Source organism: Dipodomys merriami, unplaced genomic scaffold, assembly GCF_024711535.1.
Source record: "Dipodomys merriami isolate MVZ:Mamm:240054 unplaced genomic scaffold, mDipMer1.0.p SCAF_4, whole genome shotgun sequence".
In the NCBI taxonomy this organism is placed as follows: Eukaryota; Metazoa; Chordata; class Mammalia; order Rodentia; family Heteromyidae; genus Dipodomys; species Dipodomys merriami.
Window position 1 is genome coordinate 42,614,168 of NW_027205603.1, and position 22,374 is coordinate 42,636,541.

Consider the following 22,374-nt stretch of genomic DNA (forward strand, 5'->3'; position numbering starts at 1 on the left):
TAATTTTAGAGTACTTTCATTCTTTTTTTTGGTTCATTGTGGGGCCTGAACACTGGGCCTGGGCGCTATCCCTCAGCTCTTCAGCTCAAGGCTAGCACTCTACCATCTGAGTCACTGCACTACTTCTGGCTTTTTCTGCTTATGTGAATGATGCTGAGGAATTGAACCCAGAGCCTCATGCATGCAAGGCAAGCATTCTACCACTGGGTCACCTTCCCAGACCCAAACTTTCATTCTTTAAAAAACAAACAACTTTTTTTTTCCATCTAACCCTTAGCTCTAGGTAACCACACTCTACCTTCTATATTTGTCTAAACTCGATGTTTCATATAGATGGTCTATGAAATGTATCAGACCATTATTTTTAATATCATGTAAACTATCTCTAGGTTGAAGTCTAGTGATCCCAATATTATGTACAATGTTTACGGGCCCCTGCCCCCTCAGTGAGGATCTGGGAGAGTGTGATTTAATAGCCCCAGTGGCATCTGAGTTCCTGAGAGGTTTCTGATGATCATGAAGTTAGAAACTGGCTGTACTACTCAATGAAAATCATATATATAGCATACACAAAGGTATTTAGTTTTCTTATATATCCAGAAAATGATTCTACATATAATGCTAGTAAAATCCCACATATGGCTGCTTCACAGGAAAGACTACCTGAACTGTAATCCAGGAGCACGTCTGAAAAATCTTGAGATCCAAAGCCTCTCTCTAGGAAAGAATAAATCTGAAGGCAGTGAGCACTGCACTACCTTACCTATATTCATGACCTGAGACTGAAGCATCTGTCTTTGGCCAGGCTGGTTGTTGGGTCGCATGGGGATGCTGGCTGTTGGGTTCCGAATCATACCTCCTTGGATTGGCCGGTTCATAGCACTGGTGGTAGCAGCACAAGTGACTCTCACAGGTGAACTCTGAGGTGCCCATTCCCCAGATGGCATGGTGGGCCGGGAAGCATTGCTACCAATCATTCCTGCATGCAAGCCAAAGGAAGCTGAGAAATGCATACACATATGCTGAAAACATAGTTAGAACAGACAGCAGAATCTTACTTTTTACAAGACAATCATTTTATAATCCACAGCCCAATAGCTAACACCCGCACTGCTGCAGATGTGAAGTGACAATTACTACAAAGTTTTCACAACATAGGCCTGCCACTCTTCATAGTTCAGAAAAGCAGTTACAATTGTTCCCATATGTACTTAAGAGACAGGTGCTGTGGCGGGTGGATAACCCCAACTTCCTTCCTCAGGAAGTGAATCATATTAGCTGCTATACACGTCAATGCTTTGCTTTCCAAAAGGGAGGCGAGGCTAAGGGGAACAAGGTAAAAACTGATAATCAATACCCTGCTTATAGACCCAAATCACAGAAAACATTTCAAAAGGCCTATATAAGGCTTCAAAATCTTACCACCCTTTTCAGAGTTTTAGAATTTGGTAAGCTTCAAAATTTGCCTGGCATAGCCTCTAAGTAATGAAGAAATCAAAGGACCTTTCTGCTTTACTATAGTTCTTCCTAAGCCAAGACAAAGGAACCCTTACTATTCAGTATCCTGGAGCACTATATTCCTAACAGTACAGATCTAGTTGGACCAGAACAGACTTATGGAAATCCTTTTATACTTAAGATTTTAACAGGTATATGACCACACATAGATAGCAATGCAAGCAAAACACTGCCAGGCAGGATCTTGGCCTGGTACCTGGGATGCTGCCAATGACCAGGATTAGCCAGGACTTGAACTTCTGAAGGGAAAAGCCCACCAATGGTGAAGCTTTCTTTCGAAATGTTTAATTCTGGGTGTTGAAAATCTTTGCTTTCAAATTCATGGCCTGCTGTCATGTACTTTAATGTGACTAACAATTAAAAATTGGGTATGTTTAACAAGTGGCAAGGATATGGATTGAGGAAGTTTCTTCACTTGTGAAATGAGAAATATGCTGAGAATGATAAAGAGTAATTAGACTTAAAATGTGGAACAGTATTAATAGTTAAAAACAATTTTAAGGTTTGAACTATACAAAGGTATGTTTTAGTTTCCAAAAAAATCTACCTAAATACTATGTATAAGGGAAGATTATTCATAATTCAGTAATAGTAGTTTAATACTAACGTGGGTAGTTCCATTTTAGTCTGTTTTGGGAAACAGAATGAGGATAGTAAATACCTGCTATCGCCTGGCCACCACTAATTTCTGGACTGGCCAGATATAGGCAAAATTTCTTTGTTAGATTTATACAACTCAAAGTTGTCTGTGCTCTGCTAATAAAAAAAAGCTTGCTAAAATATGGTCTACTTTTATAAAATTTTTAATAAATCCACATTCTAGTTTTAATCAGACTTCATTTATCTTAAAATCAGCAAAGTGCACTGTATTTATAAACTGCTATGTTGAACTGAAACCCCTTTGTACAACTACTTAAATAAAAAAATTAAAAGAAAACAGCAAGGTGAATATGATGGTTTCTATAAGTACATAAATTAATGATACAGTCAGTGCCTGGAATAGAGTTGAAGCAACCAATAAGTATATGTTGATGAACTCTTTTGATCTAGCACAGTTCATGTTTCCCATGAATTGTGTGAACTAATAATTGAAAATAAAAAGCCCATCATCTTCCCTTAAATGGGTCTTTTATGTTCAGCTAACAAAATGGCAATGTATAGGAATTACAGACTAATCTAAAAAATAAAATACCAAGAATGAAATACAATGGTTAAGTTCTTTTTATAATATCCATTTCTATGCCTTTGTGTTGAGTATCTCATTGAGGCAAAGGAAGAAAGGCACAGATTGTGGGCAAGTCTGAATAAGAAAATTCAGTAATCCCCCGTATCCATAGCAGATGTTGGAGTACAAGAGGGTGTGGCCAAAGCGAGTGCTGTGCCATAGTCTCCGGCTTGGATTAGAAGGCACTCTGGGACTATGACATCTGCCGCACAGTGACTATTACTTAGCAGACTCCTGAAAATTATAGCAGGTTAAGATCTGAATCAGACAACAGGAAGCTGAGGCTCTAGATCTGAAAGTTATTATTGGGCTAGGGAAATGATTATTTAAAGGTTCTATATTTCCTCCAGACTGAGTCTTGCTCTAATGCCCAGGCTTGTCTTAACCTTATGGGTCAAGTGATCTTTCTGTCTCAGCCTCTTCAGTGAGTGGGACTGCAGACATGTACTACCTAGCCTGGCTAAAATTCTTTATCTTTATATATATATATATATATATATATATATATATATATATATATAATATAGATTTTTTTCCTGAATGAGAACTTGATCACTTAGAAATATGAAAGACCGGTTCAATTTTAAGCTTTTATTCTTCCAAACACAAATGGTTAATAAAGTTTTGGGGATATCAACAGATTATCAATGGAAATTAGTAATCACCAATTTATTTTACAGATACCTAACCAGAGTATTAGAAGTAAAATAAGCCTAGGCTGGAGGATTACTTTTCAGAAACCATAGTAGAGTAACAATCACAGAATGGAATGGGTTAATTTATTAGAATGGTTTCCACTCTCTCACAGAGACTCTGTAGAATTTTTTTTACTTTTACACGTTAGTTTCTAAACAGTTTGATGGCAAAATTCTACTAGTTCAATGTGGATCAAAACATTCAGTTAATAACCCATCAATAAAATAACAGTGCATTTGTCCCTTACCTGTGCTACTGTTCCCTAAGTTTCCTTGGTTTCCTATCATCCCTTGGTTACCCATCATTCCTGGCTGAGGTATCACTGAGTAAGGACTATTGTTTCTGATTGGTGGGAAAGGTCCAGCACCAGTTGGGCTTTGCAATGTGATGTCAAGTGGTAAATTCTGGTTTGGCAATAACCTGCCCAGTTGCCCTGGTCGTGGGTTATTAAAAGCTAAGGAGAAAACAAATGAAAATTGAAGGTTAATATAGAATGATGGAAAAGAGTATTCACAGTAGTAGTTTTTAGGGAAAATGTTACCTGTAAAATAACGAAGATATGCAAACCAGGGACCAACTACCTACACAGAAGACAAATTTCACAAATATATGCAGTGACAAAGTGTAGATATGTGATCTAATCAGTTCTCTTATTTGTGACAATCTTGCAAATATAAAAATAAAAAACACATGTGTATTATTTACACATTTTTTCTCCCAATTTTAAGTTTTAATATTGAACTGCAGAAGAAAGTCATTAATATGTTTTTTCCCCCATGGTATGTTGTACATTATTAAAACGTAGGACTAGTGACTTTTTTTTTTTTTTGGTCGGCCTTGGGGCTTGAACTCTGGGCCTAGGCGCTGTCCCTCAGCTCTTCAGCTCAAGGCGAGCGCTCTACCACTTGAGCTACAGCGCCACTTCCGGTTTTCTGGTGGTTTATTGGAGATAGGAGTCTCACAGTCTTTCCTGCCCGGGCTGGCTTTGAACCGCGATCCTCAGATCTCAGCCTCCTGAGTAGCTAGGATTACAGGCGTGAGCCACCAGCGCCCGGCCCAGGACTAGTGACTTTTGAGGGGTAAAGTGTGAAGATAGCATCTCACTATGTCAATCAGGCTGGCCTCAAATTTAACAATCCTCCTTAGTCTACTGGGTTAGAATATAATTTCTTTCCTTTCTTTTCTTAGTGCTAGTTTTGGGACTTGAAATCCAGGCCTGGGTGCTGTCCCCGGGCTTTTTGTTCAAGGCTAGTGCTCTAGCATTTGAGTCACAGCTCTACTTTCAGCTTTTTTAGTGGTTACTGGAAATAAGTGTCCCATGACACTTGGGCTGGCTTTGAACTCAACCTCCTGAGTAGCCAGAATAACAGGCGTAAGCCACTAGAATCCAGCCTAAAGTGCAATTTCCTAATTTGACTTTCCTTGGATTAGAATTAAAAGAGGATATTCTCATTGGAAGATAAAAATCTTTACATATAAACTGTGTTATCTGAAGCAATATTAATCTGAAGGTTATTATTTTAAGTTAGCTTCTTTAAATTCTGAACATATTTAGATAGGAAATAACTTTTATAGCTAGTTCACAAAATTCTTATGTTGTAAGCATTACACTAATTTCACACAGATAATCTATAAGGTAGTGGATGTTAAATTTTCATTTTCAGAGCACAATTCAATAAAAAGTATCAAGTATTTTATCTTTCCTAGATTATATATAAACACAGTCAAAAATCGTAAGAAAAAGTAATTTCTTACTAACCCACAGGAGAGAGAAAATATTTGGAAGAATTAAGTCTGCAAATGGAATCAGCACCTGAATCCCATTAGGAGATACAGGTAGAAGGGGAGTTATGTGTCTCCCTCCAGCTCCTCACTGTCTCTTCACAGCAGAAACTATCCAATGTGTTTCTTTTTCACTTCTCAATTCTTTGACTTGGTAATCTCACTGGTCCATCACTAATTCTCCACTCCCCAAGAAAAAGTTTGAGAGACAACAAAATAAAAACTCCTCCCCCCACCCCGCCCCACCCTTTCAGAATGGTCAGGAATCATTTGAGACAATATATAGTAGTTCTTGGCTGGTGGTTTGAGAACAAATGTTAGGCACCAGCCAAACCAATTGTGTTTGTGTGCGTGCGTGCATGCGTGTGTGCCAGTACAGGGCTTAAACTCAAGGACTTGCACTCTCACTTGGCTCTTTTGCTCAAAGCTGGCAGTCTTACCACTTGAGCCATACATCCATGTCTGGCTGTTTGCTGGTTAAATAGAGATTAGAATCTCATGAACTTTTCTGCCCAGACTGGCTTTGAACTGTGATCCTCAGTGTGTCTTCCGCACAGCTAGGATTATGTCAAACCATTTGAAGAAAAAAGCCACTCTGTTCACCAACATTAGAGATTATCTTTCTATCAATTATGGTTCTGCTACAGAAAAAAAAATTTCCCCATTCAAAAATATCAGATATTATCAAGGTTTTATCTAAGTAAATAGTTTTTAATGATTACCTTTAAAAGTTTTTAAAAAATGATGAAATGCATTTTATAAATAAAATGAATTAAACTTAAGATATATGACAAATTTCTATATAAAATGTATTTTGGGAAGCATTTTTCCCTTCCTTTCCCACCCTCTTTTGATTTTAGTTTTTGAGACAGTGTCTCTTGGCCTTGTAACACAGCTGGTCTCTAATTTATAATCCTTTTGCCTCTGTCTTAATAGAATTAAGGTTGCCATTGGAGCACAGTAGCTGAAATGAAGGGAGCTGTGACAATCAGCTGAGGAACTTTATCAGTAGGTCAGGCTTGCTGCATGCGCAACATGGATCACACTACCCTCAAGAAAAAGTCAGGGAGCCTTGTTTACCAGACTATGTTCTGAACACTGTTCCTGCAAAAACTTGACAGCAGATGGTGCTATTTGATCACAAAACCCTTGATATGCATATATCAGACTTTAAATTGAATAGTTATTACATAGGAATTTCTTGGTAAACCCAGCAACATCTCATACTCACTGCTCTGTGAAATTCGCAATGCTGTTTTCTGGGCTCCAACAGGTGTAACAGGGCTGTTTTCAGCTGTGAGTTGCATGAGGTCATTGATGATGGCTTGCTTGTCAACTGATCCAGCAGGGGCGCCCGGCCTCGTGTCTGGGAAAAGCTGTGGTAATTGGCTATTCTGTAAATCATCCAAAATCTCCTCCAAGTTGTCCAGTTCACTGCCAGGCTGCAGTCAACAAACAGAAGAGTTCATCTTGGCACACTCCAAGAGTAGGCTCCCCAGGCTCAATAGCAATTACACACCTACCTGAGGCACCACAGTCAAACAAAAAATGCACACACATTTCAGGCTTAACAGCTGACTGATCATTTAAAAAAAAAGTTAAACTGACAAAGGTAAACTATTTAATCTTAGTCCTGAATCCCCTCATCAAGAAGAGATAGCTAAAGTAAAAAGAAAGCTCTTCTTAAATCATGACTCATTAGCAATTTATAAACTCCCTTTTTGGCCAATCATTTAAATAATTATGAATAAGTACTTTCCAATTAATTTGAGCAGACTATGACTTATAGTTCAAGTCTAAGTTTTGGTAAGCTTCCCTAAGAAATAGTGGTAACACAAAAAGTGGCATAAAATGTCATCAAATGTGCATTGCCTGGTAGGGTACTACCGCCATAACAGCAGGATAGCTGGAGTGAGGGTGGGTGCAAAATGAACTTCCAGTAACTAGGAACTAGTTAAGCATTGCCTTTTCAATTTGAGTAGTGTTTTTTTTTCTGCCTACACTTTTCAATGTCAAAAGACAGTGGCTTTCTCAGTCATTCATCAATTTAGGTAATAAAATAGAGGAAAGCAGGATAAAAGCTGTTGTTCATTTTAAGAAGCTACAGTATTTCTTAGGGCTCTCTTTCTCCCTTTATATTCAATGTAAATTAATAATTTTAAGATGATAAGGTGTCTATTATTTTATAACTAGGACTTTTCTTCTTCCATGAGGCTAAACTGGTTTCACAGATATTCTCTTAAGTGAAATCTAATTTGTGTCAGTATTTAAATAGCTATTTCAATCACAGAAGAAAGTGGCCGAGCTAAATGCTGGGATTACTTTTCAGTGAAGAAAATGGCAAGGAATATATGTTAAGCAGTTTCCTCAAGGTCACTGAATGGGCTTTGAAGCCTTGACCATGAATCAAGAAAAATGTGGTTCTTTTCTCTACATTGGCAAATCAGATGAAATAGAGGCCATACATAAAATGAGTTCAACTTGCAGAATGGCTTATTCTTTTCATCCTTTGCATAAACTCCATCTTCCACATGCAGGAGGGATTTGCTAAGATTTTTTGCAATGTATAGCAAAAGTAGTGTAAGTAGTATTCTATGTAGGATGACCACCCCCCACCCCGCCCCATCCTTAAGACAGGATACCACCAGATAGCCCTAGTTAGATTTGAACTCTTTATCTTTCTGCCTCTGTGAACTGCAAGGATTACAAATATAGAAGACAACATTTGATTTATGATATCTTCTGATTAGAAACAGTTCAAGTTAGAAAGTTCTGACTGAAACAACAGTTTATTTCTTTTCAGAGATAACTTAGCTTGGTGGAAAACTTGGCAGAAAACCATTTTCCAAGGAATTCCTAATGTACTGTTAGAGAAATTTATAAGGCCATTTTCTTGTCATCCATCACCATCAGAAGAATAAGATATCTCTATGGAATAATTATATCTAGAAAAGGATTAAATTCCAAAGTTAACAACCTAAAGTACAGATAAAACAATCCTTACAACACCTTAGGAAGGCCTTGCACTTGAGACTCTTCCAGGTATTATGGCTTTTTTGAGCACAGTTCTAGTAGCTCAGGTATACTACACTTAAAAACCTATATTTATGTGTTCACATTTTTAGAGACACGGAAAACTAAAGACCATCAAATTTATATCACTCATGTCACTGTCACATTGCTAGGGCATATGTAACTTATTGAGCTGGCTAGTGAGCAAAAGTAACAATACTTCAACAACCATTTATGACCACCTTTTTTTTCCTTGTATACCTAAATGCACATGGATAGGGAACTTATTATAAAGCTATCCTCACTAAGTTTTAAGGAATACATGTCTAAGTCAACACTCCATATAAACACTTGTACTCCAAGGATAGTCTTTGCAATACAGTTATGGGCACTCAATCAACAAGATTAATTTCCTTAATTATATTAACACATAGTTTAAAAGTTTTTATTTTCCTGCTATGATCCACTATATAAAAGTTTCTTACAGAAATACCTGCAATTTTCATTGATTTTTCAGAAAAATGTTCCACAAATTAAAGTGTAAAATGCTTACATTTTTTCATAAAAAATTAAGAGACCAGAAATAGGTTCTGATAAGCTGTGAAGTATTTCTCTGCTCTTTGAAGCCAATGTTCTCTACAATGTTGCTTTGTGTGGAGAATTTTTAAAAATGGCTTTTAAAGTTTAGTGAGTGCAGAAGGAGGAAAGCAGACAATAATAAGTAATAAACTGCCTCTTGAAAAAAAGTTTTGCAGATTGCCTTTTGTAAGAAATACCCAAAGTAAGCCCAATAAAAAAGAATACAAGTAAACTATATCATTTTTTAGTGAGTGCGTTTATATTTGCTCCCTACCCTGAAATACCTAAAAATAGTTTTATGTTGTAAACTACATACAGTCTGGGTTTAGACTATCATCTTTTCTTTTTATTGTTTTCCCATTCCCATCAAGTAAATAATACTGTAAACCATCTCAGCACAACAATGATATCACAGTGTCAAATAATTCTGATGATGAGATTCACAGAAATTCCTGTGTAATTTACTTCTGTGTCTAAAACAATGTACATATGTAATATGTTAATCATAAGTGGTGTTTGACACAAATGTCGTTTGAAATATGTACAGATAAACATATGCATAATGTTTAACTCATACATGTGTTAAAGTATGAATGATTTAAATAAGTTTATTTTAAATAAAGTATTTAAAAGTTTACTATTTTCTTCAATCAATTTTAGAATTTCATCTATTTGCTCTTATGGTATGGAGATTAAGCCTAAGTCTCTATGCATGCAAAACCAAACTATAATCCCATAATAATGTTTTATGTTTATAGGCCTGTCACACCAAACCCATCTGTAATTTTAAATGTTCTTTAGAGATAGAAGTTCAGACTATCTATATTTTTTAGATTGGTTAACAATAAAATTTAATGACTATAGCACTATTTTCTGTATTCCTGTAAGTTCTGGAAGAGATGAATTTGATTACTTGTAGTTTCCGATAAAATTTCTTCTATACTTTCGTTAAGTTTTAATTCTCATCACAAGTTCTTTTAGTCCCTACCCACTTTGTTAGGCACAATTTCTTTGCAAGACAGAAAGATTAATGCCTTCCTTTAAAATGCTTTGCCAAGATACTTCAAAGTTTTGCTTAGGCATCTATTTGAATGCTCAAATTAGCCACATCAATTTGAGTACTTAGCTTAAACTATTTCAGGCAGAAAATGAGTCAGATTTTTATAAAAGTTCTACAAAATGAAAAATAGACTTGATTTCATTTTCATTTTTCTACTTTCATGATTTTTTATGTGTAAGTCAACTTGTTCTCCAGGGGAAAGGGGATAAAGAAAACATGCATTTTTAATAATGTAAGTATTATAACAAGTTACAAAGTATCTTTTCAAAATATATTAAGTAAAAGGTATAATTTTAGTACATCTAACTTTCTAAACTAAGAAAGAAAAACACAAATCTACCACATTTGGAGGGAAATTTTCAGGAAATTAAAATGTGGTCTGCCTTTCTAAAGGAATCAAAATGCCAAGAGACAATTTCTAATGCCTCACTCTTAGTGTTTCAGTAGCATCTGAAAGAATATGAGTTTCGTCTGGTGAGGAGTCAACCATGCACCATTATATAAATAAATAAGCATAGGACTTAAGTCAGTAAACATACTGGAAATTTTTCTGTCACTGTTTCCTGTTGGTTAGGAAATGTCATAGAAACATCTTGTCTAAATACTCTGCCCAGTTTTTAAAAAATGCTATTTTTGATATAATAGTACAGGCACCATCAAGGACTTCCTATCTTTAGTAAGTTAGTGATATGTTGAACAATGAATGCCTTTTTTTTTCTAAGTTAAAATAATAGGACAGTAATTGCAACTCAGGCTGTTTTACTTCATAATTTATTGTATACCTTTGGAATGAAAGAAGATTCTTCAATATCTCATGCAGCAGGGATAAAACATACAATTCCTTTATATTGAAGAGTGGGGAAGGAGAGCAAGGTGTTAAGATGATTGTTTGCTTTTCTCTTTCTAACTATGATCTAAATATAGGTAATGCATACTTCCTGCAGTAACTTCACATTGCAATGTTTTTTGATGTTACAGTTGCTCTGCATTTTTTATGTAGTTTTAAAAGGGTGTGAAAGGAAGAAGAGACTAGAATCCAATTTCATTACAAAAATACACTTATAGTGTGTGCATGTATATACTTGTGCCTGTGCCTTTTAAGCTAGTGTATTAATTATATAAAAGTTTCACTGTGACATTTCCATAGAACTATTAACTTACTTTCATCAAATTCACCTCCTCCATGCTCTTTCTTGTGCTCCTTCCTGCTTTTTAACCCATTTTAACAGGTTTTACAATTCTATTTTCATACATGTATATAAAGTATTTTAAATGTAACCATCCTCTCCATTACCCTCTCCTCATGACCTCCCTTCTTTCACTTCATTCCCCTCTTGAAATAGTCTCCATTTGATACTCATTGAACCCTGCTTATTGATCCACCCAAAATAACAGACCTATGCTGATTACATCTTCAGATTTAGGTTTCCTAGATGAGACAATTTTAATTAGAAACTGTTTCTCCTAAATAACAATTAGAAACTGCCAGTAACATCACAAAACTTCTTTTCTTGACTGTAGTTAGTACAATCATATATAGAAATGTCACCTTTCTCTGAGCCTTTAAGTATCTAGGGTCTCAGGCCAAAGCAGAATCAAATTCTGTTTATGGAGGAAGGGACGGGCCCATGTTACATACCAAGTTAAAGTGGACCTCCTGAGTCACAATCTTATTCTCTAGCATGTGTCAAGACACTTGAATGACACTCTCTGTGTCTGTCACTTTGACCTGCCATTGTATAGTCTAATCTAGTAAATCTCAAAAGGTGAAAATATTGACAGATGTCAAGACATTGCTAGTAACTTTCTCCTGAAGCCCTGGTATCCCAAACTCAAGATTTTACATTACCAAATAGCTGTTACAAGAACCTTGCATTAATTTAGTTTAAGGAAGGAAATTACCAATGTTCTTCACAAACTTGACCATTTCCCTTTTGAATGGTATGTGGGTTTTTAACAATTTTATCTGTCCTTAAGGATGGTATCAGTTGTCAAAACATCAAATAAAAGAAATAAAAGAAACTTCGCGTGGGAAGGGTCTAGAACTGGCCAGAAGGGCAGCCTTTTGGTCTCATTGGTTCTTGGTCCCCAGCAGACATCTAGCCAGCCTCTGACCAAGATTATGGAGCACTGTTCCATCTTTTCTTTCCCTGAAGATGGTGACAGATAATATACCCAGTTGCAAAACAAATTTCAGGACAAACTTATGAGCCATTGTTTAAGTAGGAAGGCCTTTGCAGCTTCTTCTTAATCCATCATGAGTAAAGAAAAGGTGCACCATGCAGGACATGTTTCCGGATTAAAGGAGAGTTGACAGTCCAGGGTGAAGTTTGGGATCATTAATTCTCACTTGGTCTACAACTCCCCAGGAAAGGCTTGATGCCAAACCATTATGGCTACTGGAACTTACCTATTTTTTTATTTTTATTTTTTGGTCGGTCATGGGGCCCGAACTCTGGGTCTGGGCGCTGTCCCTCAGCTCTTCAGCTCAAGGCTAGAACTCTACCACTTGAGCCACAGCACTTCTGGCTTTTTCTGCTTATGTGGTGCTGAGGAATCAAAGCCAGGGCCTCATGCATGCAAGGCAAGCACTCTACCACTGAGCCACCTTCCCAGCCCTTCACTATTTTTTTTAAGTAAGAAAAACTGACATTTCCCCCTGTGATGCTATTATTATATTAGAATGCTATCAAGAATAATTTTGAGATGGGTACTTGTGACTCACACTTGTAATCCTAGATACTCAGGACACTGAAATCTTTCAAAGGCAATCTAGGGAGGAAAGTCCATAAGACTATTATTTCTGATTAACCATCAAACATCTGGAAGTAGAGCTGTGGCTCAAGTGATAGTGCACCAACTTTGAGCAAAAAGTTAACGGACAGTGCCCACCCAGGCCTTGAATTCAAGTCCCAGTACTGGCATTTCCCCCAAATCCCCAACAAACCAATACTCCCCTCTCAAAAAAGAATGATTTCAAGAGAAAGGGTTTGAGGTGTTTGAAAAGATATAACATTTCAGTTAAAAGCTTCAAATATCTATTGTAAAACATGGAAGCAATAGCTAATAACAAATGTATTTACACTTGAAAATCACTTAGAGCAGAATGTAAGCATTTGCACTACAAAAATTGGTAGGCAATACATATGTTTATAAGCTTGATTTAGCCATTCCATGATGTATGCATATTTTAAAACACTGTATTATATATCATAAATATAGGTGAATTATTTTTTCAATTATAAAAAAAAGAATGATTTTGAACTTCACCTGGGATTACTTGGATACCCTGGATTTTTTCGGGGTATTAATTATTCAGACAAGCCTAAGGGACAGTATAAGCTATTTATTTTAGTTTTGAACTTGTGTATTACTATCACTGAGTCACCTTTTACCTCTCTTTTCTCTCTACCCATTTCTTTTTATGTATTATAACAATGATCGAGGAAATTCTCGTGTTGATTGAATAAGGTACAAAGATCTTTATTAGTTGAAAACTAGTTAAACTCTGATCAGTAAACTATTGCTAGCCTGTTGCTCATCCTGCCCACCTATTTTTTTTTTTTATGACTAATTAGCTAAGAACACTTTTTTCTTTTTGGGTCCAGTCGTGGGGCCTGAACTCTGGGCCTGGGCGCTGTCTTTCGGCTCTTCAGCTCAAGGCTAGTGTTCTACCACTTGAGCCACAGAGCCACTTCCGGCTTTTTTCTTTTTTCTTATGTGGTGCTGAGGAATTGAACCCAGGGCCCAGGCATGCAAGGCAAGCGCTCTACCACTGAGCCACCTTCCCAGCAAGCACATATCTCTTTTTTAGTTATGGAGTATTTTGTGCCCATGAAAACTGTGTACTCCATAAGCAAAATTTTATTAAAGCATAGCCATGCTTTTTTGCTCAGTGTTTATGCCTGTTTTATACTACAATGGCAGAACTAAATGGTTAATAACAGAGTCTATGCCTGACTAGAAAGGTGTCATTTTTTTTTAACTAGGGGGAGGGTTTGAAATGTTCCTTTAATTTCACAGCTTCAATGCAAATTAACTGTTTCAAGGTGAGAACTAAAAGGAAAAGGCTCATTTTTACTGGATCACCCAAGGCCTCAAATTGTATCTGTGGAGAAAATCCTTGATGGATAAACATTAGTATACCTGAGAAGACATTACAAAGCTTACCTGGTCACTGGGCTCAAAGCTCATCTCTTCCTTCTCAGTTTTCATAGCTATTAGTTTTGTATTACTGGCAGGGTCTGTCTTACTGTCCAGTCGCTCAAGTTTTGGGGTTATTTCTGGTAAACCGATATCTTTAGTATCATCTTTATCTAGCAAATAGCGAAGTAGTGCATTCTCTTTCTTCTTGGGGCTCACTGGCTCTTGTTTAATAGTCACTTCCGAACCAGGAGCTGTGCTGCTGGTCTCCTGGCTCAGCTCTTTGCCTGTGGCTTCTGCTGTTAGCTTGGCCAAGTCCACAGGGGAACTGCTGTCCTGCAAGAGTCTGTGCAAAATTTTATGCTTCTCCTTGAGCGAGGTCCCATGTGTAGAGCCAGGCCCAGATAAGCTACCTGTGGAGTCCTTGTTTGTGTCCGACAAAGAGCTGGGCAGGGGTGAAGGCTCCATCTGGTCAGACTTGGTAGTCAGCAATTGCAAGAGTTTGGTCTGCCCTTTGCTGTCATGTAGCCGGTTCTGTCCCTCAGCTCTGTCCGCACTGACAGCCTGGGGCATGCTGGAATCACTTGTTTCCTTTTGCTCTCCAGGGTGGCAGCTGTTCTCCGCTTGTCCAGTTGTACCTTCTGATGGCTCCCCATAAAGTCCAAAACAGTCTTTGGAGTCCAAGCTTCCCATCTTGCTGAGTGGGGGAGGATTCATATTAACTGGGGAGTTTTGCAAATTGCCCATTTTTAGGTCCGGTGAAGCCAGCGATGACCCTAATGAGACCCCATGCCCCTCACTGAGGGCCTGCAGTGCATTGAGGGAACTGTTGGTATAACTATGGCTATTTCCTGTGCTGCTGCAAACTCCCACAGGGGAATGCAAGCTTCCTGCAGGGGAAAACTGACTGGGTGGGATGCGAGGACTGCCAGCCACGCCGGGGCTCATGCGATGCCTTGGTGAAAGCATGGAGGTGTGCTGCCCTGGATTCATGCCAGGGCTGCTTTGTGAGGGACTGTTCATTTTGAGTGCATAGTTACTACCCTGAGGAGTGGTTGCTTGCATGCCGGACACATGGTTCATTCCCCCAGAACCACCAAACCTGCCCATGGGCATGCCCATTTGTTCCTTTGGGCCATTAATGGGAAAATTTATATTGCTACTGAGGGTCATGTCCTGACCTGGGTTCCCACTGCACATGGCCTGATGGGCAGGACTGCTAGAGCTAATTGGATTCAATGGCTTCCCCATCGCTGGTGCAGTCAGATCCGGATTCATTACACATACATTCTGCTCTCTGTATAATGAGGAAAGAAACAAATATAAGATAAATGCAAGAATACTTAGCAAGTTGTTATTAATTTGAAAAATGAGATGGCCTCTTTTTTTTTTTTATAAGATCAGGCTACTTTTAAAGATAGACAATACTTAAATGAAACGATCGCCAATTATGGACAAGATTGAACAGGTACAGTTTTGGAACAAGAGGGATTTTTTTTTCAGGGAACTCATTAAGATGTCTGTGGTTTCACAGATGGAGTGTGCTTGACTTCTAGCATATTGAAATTTCGGTTAGTAGATAGGACATCACAGGGGTTTCAATTATACAGTATATAGCTTCCTCACAAGTAACAAATGATAATGTCTCAAAAAATACTGCAAACAAATATAGCTGCTTTCAATTTTTTGCCAGAAATTACATAATCTAACAAAAAAAAACCCATAATCTAACAACAACACATCTGTTGGATTTGAGATATACTATTTGGCTCAAAATGAACAACAAACTGCTGGTTCTAGACCCAGCAATTACTACTGTTTGGAGTTAGATCATTTTGTCTAGCAGATTTCCACTCATTCCCTGCCGCCCCCCGCCTCCCCCCCCCCCCCCCCCAAGTCACAAGCAGGAGCCTTAGCCCCACAAGGGAGGACTTTAGAGAGAAGGTAGTTTGTCATCTAATCCCCCACTGCTCCTGGGACACTCCAATCCACCCCTTAACTGATGACTAAAAGCAGGTTTTTGAGTGAGATGATTTATTTCCCAAGCCCCATGAGCTTTCATTTTCAGGCTTGGCAGTCACTTGTGAGTTACAAAACATGTTCACACATCCAAACAAAACAGGTTTCACAAATTGTCAAACATCAGCCTGCAGTTAGGTAGATGAAACCTGCCACAACTAAATCTGTAATCACTTTCAAATTGTTTTAGTTTGAGGTTAGATTTATTTACAGTTTGTAAATAGGGCTGCCTGATTTTTTAAAATTTCTACATTAGAAAGTAAATGAGAAATGTAAAAAACTAGGATTCTAATGAAAGCAACTTGATTTATTGTCTGGTAGTACCTCATAAAGATTAATATAGCATAAAATAGTTAAATATATTACTTTGACATTTAACCGTTAAAGAATGTTTTTTTTGGGGGGTGGGTGGTATGACCCTGGGGCCTGAACCCTGGGCTTGGGTGCTGTCCCTCAGCTCTTCAGCTCAAGGCTAGCGCTCTACCACTTGAGCCACAGCTTTTTTTTCTTTTTGCTTATGTGGTGCTAAGGAGTCAAACCCAGAGCCTCATGCATACAAGGCAAGCACTCTACCACTGAGCCACCTTCCCAGCCCCTAAAGAATGTTCTTAAAAATACAAGTTATGAGCCCAGTGCTGGTGGCTCAGCCTGTAATCCTAACTATGCAGGAGGTTGAGATCTGAGGATCACGGTTTGGAAGCAGTCTGGGTAGAAAAGTCCCTTGTGTCTCAAGTAGTAGAGTGCTAGCCTTGTGCACAAAGAGGCTCAAGGACAGCCTCTAGGACCTGAGTACAAACCCCATAACTGACAACAACAACAACAAAAATACAAGTTATGACATTTATTTTAAAATAATGTTTCAATTTTCTTTCTTTATTATAGAAATGTTTATAAGCATTCAATTTAAAATCTAATATCAAAAAGTTAAACAAGAACAAAAAATTAAACTATTTCAAGAATATATTTGAAAAGTCTAAGATTTAAACACATGGGAAATCACAGCATTGACTTCGATATTCCTGCCTTTGTGAATCTGCCTTCTTCAATGCAAAGGGAGGTTATGTCAGAGTAAAGTTAATACTAGCCTTTTGTTCTTCTAGCCAGGCCTTGAAATTTACTAGCATTAAGGTCATCAAATGATAGCTCTATTTAATTTGCCAACAAGATGAGCTGGTTTTGACCACCAGTCAATAACAATTTAATTTTATATTTTGTAGTATCAGGATAGACAAATAGAAATGTCTCATAAACTGTAAAACTCCAGCAAAATTTGTTGCTTTTGAAACACTTTCTCTCAACTTAGGAAGGGAAAATGAGTTCTTAGAATTAGAATTACCTGTGAAGCATATGTAAAGATATTACAAGCTGAGGCTCATTAGTAGTCTGAGAACGGATGAGTTTGCTCTTCGTTTGTGCAGCAACAAGAGTGCCATCAGACAAGGAAAAACGATAGATCTGACTGAATGCCAATCCTTGTCTCAGTACTGCAGGGAAACAAGTAAACATAATATACAGTTAGGAGGAAAAAAAAAGAAAAACACTGGTGCGTATGAGAAAGACATGTAATAGTAATTAACTTCATTAAATTTCATGGCATTTTCCTTCCAATATGTTAAAAATTGTAAGTAATACATTATGATGTTAAAACAGTCCAATTTTTAAAAGCATATGTTATTTTCACTCAGAATATCCAAAAACCCAGAAATTTGTCTTCTTATGAAAAAAAATAACGGCATGAGTCCTCAAACTATATATTTTCTCAGATCTTTAGTATCAAAGCAAAAAAAGAGTGTTAAAGGTTTATTAGGTCCAAATAAGGCTTTGGATGATTTGTTTAAAAATGGATAGAAAAGGATACAATGCAAATGCCAAAACATGGTATCTCTAATGAGTACAATTTGTCTTTGGTTTCCTATATAATACAATTATTAAATTGAAATTCCTGACATTAAATGTGTTCTCTTAATATTCATACTGAAGTAATACACCGTTCAATCCATCATCTCACACTACTTTTCCCCACTTTTGTTTCTCAGTGTGCAAGTGTAATTCCATTGTTAAGACAACAGGAAAAAGATAATCAGAAGACTTTCTAAAGAAAAAGAGGCTATACAAAATTGAAACAATAAAAGTACAAATTGCAGTGACATATAATTGGTTTAACCTTTAGGTAAAGGTCAGATACTTCAAAACATCAAAATGACACAAATCAATTAGGCTATTATAATTTCTTTTAAATAATCTTGACTTTTATTTTTTTTTGGTCATGGGGCCTGAGTGCTGTCCCTGAACTCTTCTGCTTAAAGCTAGTGCTCTACCACTGAGCCACAATACCACTTCAGTTTTCTGTTGGTTAAATGGAGATAAGAGTTTCTAAAAGGTAACACAGATAAAACTTTTAGAGTTAGGCTCACATTTCCAGTGGCTTATTTCAGAATTATCTGACCTTGGCTGTGCTCTCTAAAGACTTCACATTTCCATTTATTCTATATCCAACATCTCTACTAAGCTAGTTTGAGCAAGCATGCACCCAAATCATTTCAGAAGCTCCCCCCATGTTGATTTCTATTCAATTCATAGAAAAGTCCCTGGTGTTACTTACTGATTTCATAAGTATGAATGCTATATGGGATTTTTGTTGTTAATCTTATCTGTTTAAACCAAGCATGTGCCTGGCACATCAGTGTAAGGAACCATATGAACATGTTCATACATGAAGATTACTTAAATTTCTGTTATTCTTTTTTCCAAGTGGTAGCTAGTAAAATGGTAGGTTAAATATTGATTTCTGTCAATCTTACTTTTTTCCAACTTAAATGAAAATACTAGAAAGTACATATTAGTGGATTCTAAGAAATTGTAAGACATATGCTAAGTAAAATGAGAAAAATTTAAGTGGAAACCGGAAAGTTCATTTATTATGAGCTGTTCTTTTTTCATTAAGTAACCCAAAATGTATAAAGTGCAAACATGCAAACTGTCCTGGTAAAATGCCAAGGTCACAGATGCACATTAAATGGATGACAAACTACAACTCCATTTTCAACAATTATGAACAATTTTTTTTTCTGCAAAGATGCAGACAACTGTCCATGCTGAGTTATGAAGTACACTGCACTGTCATGAGTACTTCCTGTACTGCAAGGCACACACTAACCAACCACAACCTGCCAATCACTGAGAGAAAGTGTCTTCCTCCCTGACTGTGCATTTATTAAAGCAAAAACATTCTTTTGTCTCATTCTTTAAAAAAAGACCAAAATGCACTTGAAAAAAAGTGACTTTAGAAAGACTGTTGGGAGCAAAAGTCATAATGCCCACCAGGGTGGGCTCAGGTGATATCTCAGCTGACACTGACTGAATGTTGGAGTCCACACTTGCCACGCCTTGGCCGGCATGCACAAAAAGGGAGGGCTGAGATGCTTTGTTCACGGACCCTTCATTCCTGTGAGGGTGTGAGGATGCAAAGTAGAAATAAGGCCATACAAAGACCAGGTTCTCACTGAAGGATGCAGTATTTCTAAAAGATGACTTGAAGTCCTGAATGTGTTCTAGTTGTCCTATTGTTACCTGAGAAGAGTCATTACATATCTCTGGGGCTTCAGGAAACATCCAAGCCATTGTTTACCATTTCTTTGAAGGAAGACTTAAGATCCTACTGTTCTCTCTACCAAGGATTTAACCATTGTTGTAAATTTCATTTATTCCTATTTCCAAAATTTCCTTTATGAATTAGATATGTTAGATGGTATCTTTTAACTCGTTATATGTCTGCTTAGAAACCTCAGGAGCAAAGAAAACAACCTCTTCCCTCATCCTTTTGCCTGTCTTTGTGACATTATCATGTCCTGCTCTGTATCCTCAGGAAGCATCTGGGGCCAGATGACACACAGGACAACTGTCTTTGGGATAAGCTTCAGGAATAACTGTCCCCACCCCCCAAACACCCTCATAGGAAGCAAATGTAACATTTTCTTTGAGGAAAGTATTGCTCAGAGGAGCTTACCTTCATGATGATGCCTCTTAGCATAGGATACAGATTCTCCTTCATGCTGTGCATGGAACTTCTGAATGCACCTTCTCACTAAATCCTCCCAGCCTGGTTTCATGGCCGCTCTCATGGTGCTAGTATCCAGAGAAGTGATCTTGCCTATGAGATAAAAGCAGGCATTATACCCATAGACTTATCTATTCCTTATGGGTATTGGCTCAGAGACCCAGTGGATACCAAAATGCATGGATGCCAAGGTTCCTTACATAAAACGAATAGAAATATTTGCAAATGTTTATGTACATCCCCTTAACTTTTTTGTTTTTGAAACTTCAAAAGATGGTACAGGGAGTTAGACTTTATCATGTACATATAAGTGTTCAGTGCTTCGTTACTGAGTCACCTCTTCCATCGCTCTCCCCAACCCTGTCTATTCCCTCACCTAGACTCATTTCACTCTTCCTTTTTTTTTTTTTTTGAGTCCAGTTGTGGGGCTTAAACTCTGGGCCTGGGCGCTGTCCCTCAGCTCTTTAGCTCAAGGCTAGCGCTCTAACCACTTGAGCCACAGTGCCACTTTTTTCTTTTTGCTTATGTGGTGCTGAGGAATCGAACCCAGGGCCTCATGCATGCAAGGCAAGTGCTCTACCACTGAGCCACCTTCCCAGCCCCTCATTTCACTCTTCTTGTATTTGTCCCGTTCCTTTTTTCATTAGTTCACCTCCTCTCCCACAAGGCCAGTTCTTAGAATCTGATTTCAGCTTCCTGATACTCATTTAGTTAAAACTGTCTGATAACTATTTGAAAGGTTTATTCCATGGAATTTCAGTCCTGTATATACATACTCTACTTTCACCAACTCTGCCCATATACTTTATTTAAATCATCTCTAGATCACTTTTTTTAAAAATAAAGTTTTAGCAAGGATTTAGCTTAGTGTAAAAGGGTTAAATTAGAGAGAAATAGAAACAGTTCCTACTCCCCATGCAGTAGATTGCTTCAGAGTCCAATGCAAATACTGTTGTATAAAGTTACTATCCTGTATTATTTAGGGAATAATGGCAAGAAAATTGTCTATTATTTGTTCAGTACAGATATAATATTTTTCTTTTTCTTGAGTGTTTCTGACCCATGTTTAGCAGAATTCACAGAATTGGAACCTACAGATATGGAGACTGTACAATACACAGACCCAAAGGATATTCAGGGTGTACCTACGGGTATTCAGCCTTTCCTGCTCTGGTGCTCCAGCTCCTCAATACCTCTACCCCAGCAGCAATCACTTCTTGATAGTATTCCAAGTATGGTTTTTGTGTTCACAAATACCTAAAATTTTAGGTCTTCTCTGGAAAAAAAAATCTTACCTTGGAGATCTTGGCGAGTAGTAAAACTTTCAGATGAGGGAAGAACTGGTCTTTCCTTCATAGGAACTCTTCTTGCCACACAAATCAAACAGGACTGCAAATCTTAAATCATACATATTTATGTTTATGGTATTAGTTTTTTGGTAATCGAAATAAGACACACACACACATACACATACACACACAGCTCCCCCTCCCCGCCCAGTCTTGGGATATGACCTCAGGGCCCTCAGGGCCTTAGTGCTGTCACTGAGCTCTACCACTTGAGCCACAGCTCCACTTCTGGGTTTTGGTGGTTAACTGGAGATAACAGTTCTATGGACCTTCCTGCCTGGGCTGACTTGGAACCATATTTCTCAGATCTCAGTCTCATAAGTAGCTAGGACTACAAGTCCTTTTCAAATTAAAAAAGGTTGGCCAAAAAGCTGATATAAAGAATAATCTCCATATGTATGTATGTATATATATATATATATATATATATATATATATATATATATATATATATATATTTTTTTTTTATCGGAAGTGGGGCTTGAACTCTGGGTCTAGGCACTGTCCCTCAGCTCTTCAGCTCAAGGAGAGCACTCTACCACTTGAGCCACAGATTCACTTCTGGTTTTCTGAGTGGTTTATTGGACTTCCATACCCCAGCAGGCTTTGAACCATGATCCTCAGATCTCAGCTTCCTGAGTAGCTAGGATTACAAGTGTGAGTCACCAGCACCCAGCTTCTTTATATCTTCTTATGTCACTGATTTATGATTGTTGCCCTTAAACTTGGGAAGTTCTTGAGATACATCCAATAATAGCTAATATTTCAAGATTAAAATTCATCATTGGAGTTATAAGTGTAGTTCAGTAGTCAAGACCATGTTCATCATGACTCAGGCCCTGGGTTTGATTATTATGAAAGTACCCATACATGCACACATATGTACACATGCACACACACACAGAGTAATCATCTTCAACAAAATAAAAACCAA

At 37.6% G+C, this 22,374-nt stretch overlaps 1 protein-coding gene across 11 annotated transcripts in view; it reads right to left on the reverse strand.

Moving 5' to 3' along the window:
- Positions 1 to 22,374, reverse strand: part of Ncoa2 (nuclear receptor coactivator 2) — a 255,599-nt gene that overhangs the window by 24,278 nt on the left and 208,947 nt on the right. For 9 of the 11 annotated variants that reach the window (XM_069990904.1, XM_069990907.1, XM_069990897.1 and 6 more), the window contains 7 exons: positions 21,387 to 21,488; positions 20,041 to 20,184; positions 17,371 to 17,518; positions 14,043 to 15,312; positions 6,453 to 6,663; positions 3,687 to 3,893; positions 764 to 1,000 (listed from right to left, as the gene is read on the reverse strand). In XM_069990904.1, coding sequence (XP_069847005.1) covers positions 764 to 1,000; positions 3,687 to 3,893; positions 6,453 to 6,663; positions 14,043 to 15,312; positions 17,371 to 17,518; positions 20,041 to 20,184; positions 21,387 to 21,488 — 2,319 coding nt within the window. The remainder of the gene's footprint in view (positions 1 to 763; positions 1,001 to 3,686; positions 3,894 to 6,452; positions 6,664 to 14,042; positions 15,313 to 17,370; positions 17,519 to 20,040; positions 20,185 to 21,386; positions 21,489 to 22,374) is intronic. The other 2 variants (XM_069990908.1, XM_069990905.1) reach the window with 1 other exon arrangement.